This window comes from Pipistrellus hanaki, assembly GCF_964339955.1.
Source record: "Pipistrellus hanaki genome assembly, chromosome: 10".
In the NCBI taxonomy this organism is placed as follows: domain Eukaryota; kingdom Metazoa; phylum Chordata; class Mammalia; order Chiroptera; family Vespertilionidae; genus Pipistrellus; species Pipistrellus hanaki.
Window position 1 is genome coordinate 15,934,137 of NC_140512.1, and position 7,891 is coordinate 15,942,027.

A 7,891-nucleotide genomic window follows, 5' to 3' on the forward strand; every position below is an offset into this window, starting at 1 on the left:
CAAGTCTATTTGATTCCAGAGTTGATACAATGGCTCACATATACTTTTTATTTTTGATCACTTTCCAAGAAGTAAATTACTTTCTTAGAAGTGGGATCTTAAAGGTTCTGGATAGCTAAGAGATATATTTTATTTTTAATTTCTCTAATCGCTTATTCTGCTTGGACTCAGTTTTTACACAAATTCAGAAATATACATAGCTAGATATTTTATTTTTATTATACATCATTTGTCAGAAAAAGGAAGCATCATTTCCCTTGAGAAATAAAGGGATTTAAACTATTATTCTTCAAGAACAAAAATTTAAGTTGTCAACTTCCATAAACTTTATAGTGTCCCAGAAACAAGAAGAAACATATCATCATTCTGTGTAAATTTTACTTTGTAGAATAGGCGAGGAGTCATTTTTTAAGACTGAGGCAAGCAAAGCAGAAGTTAAAGAAAAAATGTAGAAATTAAGAAATAAAAAAAAAACAAACAACAGAGAAATAGAGAGATCAAACAATACCAAATTTAAAAGTATATAATAACTTAAGCACTTTAACATGATACTAAAAATATTTCATAAAAATATTGTTTGGCTTTAAGTAAATTAAATGAGTATGTATTATAAAAATGAACTATTACATACTCAGCCAGTTGTTAAGATTTTATTTTATGAAAATAAAAATTGTGTTGAAAAAAATATTTATCCTCTTAACTGAAATCAATTCTGTAAGTTTGTGTAGATTCCTGGTATATATTTGAGGCAAAAGACCCTTAGTACTTACAATACTATTAACCTGGAAGGGAGAGGAAAACAATATGAGAATCCAGGAGTACATAAATCCTTATTTTACCCGTTTCTTCCATTATGAGGTCCCCTTAAAGTTCCACTGGCTTAATATGTGAGATTTTTCTATGTCATATGTAGGGGCATTCCAATGGAAGTTAATCAAATTTTCTATTACTCTGTGTTCCCAGAGTTGCCACAAACTTATTATGATGAAGGAAGCTGGTAATTGCTCCCTAACCTTGTTCTGAGATCAGGGTGTGCTTTTCTAGGAAAATGGTTTTCTCTTCATAAGGTTACCATGATTTTGGTAGGTGGAGAACTGTTTACTTGTAGGAAGTTTTGCTTTTATTATTGAAACTAACCAACAAAGTATTATCTGGTTCAAACAAAATGTTTTCAGTAAGTCCAATATAAGACATATAAAAACAGTTTAATTCTGGGTAATGTGGAAGTGGAAATGAGGGTACAGCTCTGTCCCTTGGGTATTCCATGTACACATAATTTGCCGTTGAACCTTTTAGAGACCCAACAGCACAACAGAAAAACCCTCTAAAATATGTATAGGTCACTAGATTGAGAATCCAAAGTCCTGTAGTCCCCGGCCTATCAGCAAGGTGTATTAATGAACCTCGATGGGTCCCAATTTCCTCATCTGAGAAACAGAGAGATTGAACCAGGCATCTTTCAGCTAAATTATTTGAAGGAACCATTAGCAACTCTATGCAAATCACAAAACTTCTGTGCTTTTTCAGTTCTCTTACTGCAAAATAAGATGCTCACTGAAGGGGGAAATGTTCATGTCTACCTCAAAATTCTGAGTATTAGATTTTTTTTTTTAACCTCGAAAATTGAAGGGTTGCGGAAACCGGTTTGGGTCAGTGGATCTCCCGGGTGCCCCATCGGCCTTTGGACTGAAGTGTCCTGGGTTCGATGCCGATCAGGGCATGTACCTTGGTTGCCGGCAACATTCCCATTAGGGGGTGTGCAGGAAGCAGTTGGTTGATGTTTTTTTCTCATGGATGTTTCTGACTCTCGATCCCTCTCCCTTCCTCTCTGTGAAAAATAAAAAAAAAAATATATTTTTTTAAAAAATTGAAGGGCATGAAAGAGAAAAATGGCAATGTAAATTATAAAATCGTCCTGTTCTAAAACAACTTCATTGCCGCCATCGATCTTCGATCCACTCCAGCAACTAGTATGTGGTGTTATAGGAGTATCCTAACTATGGAGGCGGCTCCACTGTATAGATCTAGCAGGAGGTCCTCCATCTCCCGGATGCCTCCGCCGTTCCCCGAAGGACTCCGCTCTCCCAGGGGTTGCTGGAAACGGGTTGGGGCCCCCAAGGGGGAAGAGTCGGATGACGTTGCCCCAAGACTAGGCCTTTGAGGGTTCAGATGGGGGGAATGGTGAGTGACAGGCCCGTTCCTTCTTCCTTGAAACCTCCATGTCCCTGGGACAGGAAGCCACAGCCGACATTAGTAGTTCTCCCAGCTCCATCTCCATCTCCAATGGAGACCCCCTCATGCTGAGAGAGAGCCACCCCCACCCCAAGATGGAGCCCATGGCCCCCCTGCCTCTGGACATGGCTCCCTACCTAGTCCCCACCCAACAGTTGACTTGGGCTCAAGGGCCACCACCCACCACCACCCACCCGGGCCCCATCTTGCGAGAGCGGGCCTCTACCTCCCCCCCCTGGCCCCGCCCCTCCCGGAGAGCACCCAATGGGCGGGGCGCGGCGGCGGCGGGGGCGGGGCCTGCCGGGCGCCTTTAAAGAAAGGCCGAGGGGGCCAGGCAGCGGGAGAGGAGAAGAAAGCGGAGCGGGGAGGCGAGGCGCCGTCCAATGACAAAGCCCAGGGGTGGGCGCCGGCCGCCATCTTGCACCGGCGGCCGCAGCGGCGGCGGCGGCGGGATCCCCCGCGTCCTCCTCCGCCCTCGGAGGGGGAGGGGCGGCGGCCGAGGCGAGAAAAGTAGCGACAGGCGCGCCGGGCGGTAGGCGCCTTCAGCGGCGGCCGCCGCCGCGGAGCCGGGCGCGGGGAGGAGCCGGCGGCAGCGGGGCCCGGCGGGCGGGCGGGCGGGCGCGGCGGCCTCCGATGCGGCGCTCCGGGAAGAGGCGGCGGCGGCCCCCGGCGGCCCCGGCCCCGGCCTTCCGGGGCGGCGGCGGCGGCGGGAGGGCCGGCGGCGGCGCCGGGCCGCAGGCGCAGGAGGAGAAGGTGGTGTACTCGCGCTCGCAGCTGTCGCTGGCCGACACCACCAAGGCGCTGGGCGAAGCCTTCAAGCTGTTCATGCCGCGCAGCACGGAGTTCATGAGCTCGGACGCGGAGCTCTGGAGCTTCCTGTGCAGCCTCAAGCACCAGTTCTCCCCGCGCATCCTGCGCAGCAAGGACGTCTACGGCTACGCCTCCTGCCGGGCCCTGGTGCCCGAGCCTCCCGCGCCCCCCGCCCGCGGCCCGGCGCGCAGGCCGGCGGCCCGGAGGGCGGCGCGGAGGAGGCGGCGCGGGGCGCGGGCGGCCGCCGCCCGCAGGAGGAAGCCGGCCCCGCTGCCCACGCCGACGCCGTCCGCGCTGTCCCCGCCGCCGCCGCCGCCGGGCCCCGGGGACAGCCGCGCGGCCGAGCCCGGCGCCCTCGGGCCCTGCTTCGGCGGCCGCACCCTGGAGGAGATCTGGAGGGCGGCCACCCCGACGCTCACCACCTTCCCCACCATCCGCGTCGGCGGCGACGTGTGGGGCGAGCGCGGCCTGGCGGCGGTGCGGCGCCGGGCGCGCCAGGTACTGCGGGTGAACCTGGAGCCCGTGGTGAGGCTGCGCCGCTTCCCGGTGCCGCGGGCGTGAGCCCCCCGGCCCTCCCGCCGACCCCCCCGGCCCTCCCGCCGACCCCCGCCTCCCCGACCCTCGGACGGACGGAGCTCCCGCCTGCAGGGATGGACAAGTGTCAGTCGAGTGTTTACAGACCCGGCCAGGACTCCGTCCCCCAGTGCACTTTACGGGCGAAGAAGGCGAAGGAGTCACCGGACGGCGCGCCCCCGGCCCTGCGCCGCCTGCCGTCGGGGACCCCGGGACCCCGGGCTGCGGAGGGAGGACACCGCTGGCCCCGCCGGAGGGGCCCCCGGTCTTCTGACCCCACCACCTGGGACTCCTGCAGGGGCAGATCGATCCCTTCTCTCCCCCTTTCGGACTCTACCTCACTGGTCTGCAAGCCCTCCGAAGAAGGAATTTATTTTTCCAAAGGAATTTGGTTTCGTGCTTGTGTAATAAAGTCAGAATTCACCCCTTTTTTATACCCCTCCTCTTCCTCGATACCCTTCTCCTTTTTTTTTTCTTCCTCTTTGACTGCCACCCCTCTTCTGGACATGTTTTGTGGTGTTGCACTAGTTTGTGCTCAGGGTATTCTGGATCCCACTCGTCTCCTGATGTGAACTGGATTCCAATGCGTTGACCAAGGATGTTTCCTAAGCGACCCAAGCTTATGACTCTTGAAATCGTTGCGAGGATTTTGTACGGCTTTTGAACTTTGCTGGGTGCAGTTGTGATTACAAGCAGAGAGATGCAAAAAAAATAACAGCTGTGTTAATTATATTTTAAGGTGTTTCTAAAGATGTTTTCTATTGAAACTTAAAAGTTTATATTTACTGAGCTTCTAAAGAAAAATGGTAGAAACTCAAAGTTTTGTTTAGGAAAAGTTGACTTGTTAAAACTTTTAAACATTGAATAAAAAAAAGTGCATTGAAACCACCTGGCTTGTGATTTAAAAAAAATATGAATGCATTAGTATAAAAAACAAAACAAAACACGTGTTGGTTAAAGAAATGGAATCCGATTAGAAATGATTTGGCCTCCTTGTACGGTGTAATATATAAATCCAGGAATATTTCAAGGATAATTTATTTTAAAATGGGAGTCCAATAGGAGAAATGATGGATCCATTTTTGTGATTAAAATGATAGAATACTCACTAAAATCCTCAGAATACAGTCTAGAAGGGTGGGGGCATATCTTGGTGTAAGTACCTGGTTGAAGTTACTTGGGGCAAAATAGACCTAATTTTCTCTCTTCGTTGTTGGATAATAAGAAATGTCCAGACTAATAGCACCACTTTTATAAACATGCTAGTTGACTTTTTTGCTCCACTAGTTTCCTTTTTTATCTTTTTTCCACTTAAATCCATGTTTGCAGTTACTGGTCTTCGGTAACTGAAGACCACAGGCAACCACAGAGTTCTGACGCTCCTTTTACACTTTTATAATACGTAGTGTTTATACCGTAATGGCCCAGCATATTACTCTAGATTATTCAAGTGCCTTTGGTCATTGGTGGCAGCAAGACTTAATGGTTTTGAGCCAGTGGTGCCACAGCCAGATTTTACTGTAATATCTATAAAGGGTCAAGTAGTGTTTTTGTACCACTATCATTTCAAATTTGGGTATTCTGCAATGGAGCGATCTGTACCGGGCTGGAACTTGACATATGTAATACTCAATAGTAAGGTCTATCTCTGCTTGGTGGCTTCTTAGGAGAAAAAGGAGAGCTGCAATTTTTACTCTTGTGTTCTTAGAATTTAAATGGCATAGCTTTCTGAAATGATTTCCCTCCCTCCCCACCCCCCAAGTTTAATAGTCCATGGTAGGAGCTTTGTGACTTCAATTTCAGTGTTTTTGTTTTGTTAAAAAAGTATTTTATATACACACATATATATAACTTTATACCACTTTTTGCCAGTAAAGCATCATATTCTTTTATTCACTAGTCAGCAGTAATGCATTGTTACAAACACTGTCACGTGAATAAATAAAAGTGAATAATTGGAAGATGGAGAGTATTAAATTATATTTGTGTGATAGGAAGCTTACCTATATTCTTTTGGTTAGCTTCCACTGCCAATGATATTTCACTTATATAGGGTTTCTCCTCAACCGTTCCCCTCTCCCCCTCTATTGACTTTGGCTAACTAGCACCTGAGGGGGAAGGCATTTGTATTTGTACCAGTTCACTTTGTATATAGTTTTATAATAATTAAGAAATCTAATGGCCATATTAGAATAATTTCAACATGCAGCTTATCTAGATAGTTTCCCAGAGGATTTTGAAATTAGACTCAGCTGGGAGGATAGCTTCCCTCGGCACAAAACAAACATGTTCACTGACACCATGCATTTATTGTAACAGATTCTTAATATATTTTTTTCTCTTATGCCTTGTTTCTTTAGTATACTTGAACTCACATAAATGCTTCTTTGGATTACCTGGGCTTTCTGACTTTTGTTTGGATATAATTGCCCTTCCTGAATACAGTGTTATTGGATTGACTAAAAATTCATGCCATTTCTAGTTTGTAAAAATGATGTAAAAAAAAAAATTATCTTGCCAAGGTTAGCATATGTTACACCTTCTAAAATGTGAAGAAACAGCTAATATAGTTGATTAGCATATGAATAGGAAAGTGAAAGTATTTTATGGGTACTTTGGGGCAGAATGTGAAGATGGACTTGGCATGGTGGCCTTCACTGTGAGGCAGCCATTTTCTGTCCTCTAACATGAGTCTGTAGCTTAGCTTGTAGGTAGTTTTTGTAAGAAACCCTTTGATCTTTATGTATTCTCTCACCTTCTCATATCTCACATGGCACAAGTAAAGAGAGGAAGCCAGAAGGAAGTGTATCACCTTGCTATGCTTCTAATTCGTTTTTAACTCTTGAGTGCCTAAATGTGGTGACTGGCACCTTAAAATAACCTTTTGAAATTCCCCAGGTCATTTTTTATCCTTCCTGTCAACCAGCAACTTATTTTTATTTTATGATTGTTGAGGGCAAGTCTCATTGTTGATAGTGCAAAGTGTCATTGTTGGGATGTGTATTTATTTTGTCCAAGTTTGAGTACCCTCTCGGGCAAGTGTAACTTAAGCCAGTGGCTGACACCTATTGATTTGCTATGTGCAAATCTGAAAACTCTTCAATAAAAAACAATTAAAAAAAACATTAAAAATATTTGAATACAAAAAACTGAGCAATTTTGAATTCAAGAGTTTTTTGTTGTTTTAAGGGATGCCACAGCACTCTTTAAATTGTGTTTTTTTAATGGACATATATTCATAATATTTTATCAGTGTGTAAAATATTTCTTGATGGGCTGTTATGTCTTAAGTGCATTATAAGGCAATTATTTGTAATGGAAGTGAATGTTTTTGGACAGTGTGATGTGCATATGAGTAAGATTTTACAATCTGGTTGTACTTTGCTTTTTAATTTATTAACTGTAAATAAATTTTAGAAAATACACAGTGTCTGTGTTTTCTAATGATGCTAACAAGTTTTTGAAATGGGATTTATGTTTACATGTGAATTGGAAAGCCTTTTAATATGCTATGGGATAAATTTTGACTTTTTTGTGAACTTCAAATGCCTGGAGGTTTTGAGATACGTACGTGTTTTGTGCTATCTTGGGAATCTATGTTACATCAGCTCTTTGACGATCTAGTGAGTCTCCAGGACAGTGCCTCATGCTGAAACCCATGACCCGGTCTGTCAGCAATAAAGACTTTAAAAATGCATCACCATTTAGTTTTGAGTCCTGATTCCAAGTCCCCCTTGGTAGTGGTAGAAATTCTAAAGCTCACATGCTCCCATATTCTGAAAGAAAAGTATATTCCATATGAGGAGCATCAGTAAGGGTTGTTTTCACACAGTCAGACTAGAGCTAGACTTTTCATGACAGTCTAGAAGGTAGAGTGGAATATTAGCAAGGGCAGGATTCACAGCTCTGTGTGGCCTGATTTTGTCTTTGTACCTGAGTTCCATCAAAAATGGAGTCGGCATAATTTAACAGCCGTGAATCACAGCGCCTGGGAGAGAATAAAGGCTTTTTCGTTTGCATGAGAACTCTTGGGTAAGTTACATAAACGTCCTGTGCTGTAGCTTCCTTAAGTCTCGAATGTGGTTAGTAAGAGGATAGGTTAATGAAAGGGTTAAAATGCATACTAATGGCGGACATATAGGAAATAATAAATGCTGTTCATTGGAGCTACGGGCGCTGAGAATAAGTATATAATGCTGAGAGTGGTCCTTTGGGAGTTTAGCATCCCAAGAAGAGAGTATGGTCTGGGAATAGCTAAAAGACAAGAGAAGGTAAT

At 45.2% G+C, this 7,891-nt stretch overlaps 1 protein-coding gene across 1 annotated transcript; it reads left to right on the forward strand.

Annotated features, from left to right (window-relative positions):
* The first annotated feature begins 2,542 nt into the window (after nt 1-2,542).
* CCDC71L (coiled-coil domain containing 71 like) lies at nt 2,543-7,040 on the forward strand. Its single transcript, XM_084896486.1, has one exon. The coding sequence runs from the start codon at nt 2,866-2,868 to the stop codon at nt 3,601-3,603; it is 738 nt and encodes a 245-aa protein (XP_084752612.1). The 5' UTR covers nt 2,543-2,865; the 3' UTR covers nt 3,604-7,040.
* The last annotated feature ends 851 nt before the right edge of the window (nt 7,041-7,891 follow it).

What these genes read in the sequence shown, in the direction of transcription:
- CCDC71L (XM_084896486.1), top strand. Translation starts at nt 2,866, where the DNA reads ATGCGGCGCTCCGGGAAGAGGCGGCGGCGGCCCCCGGCGGCCCCGGCC.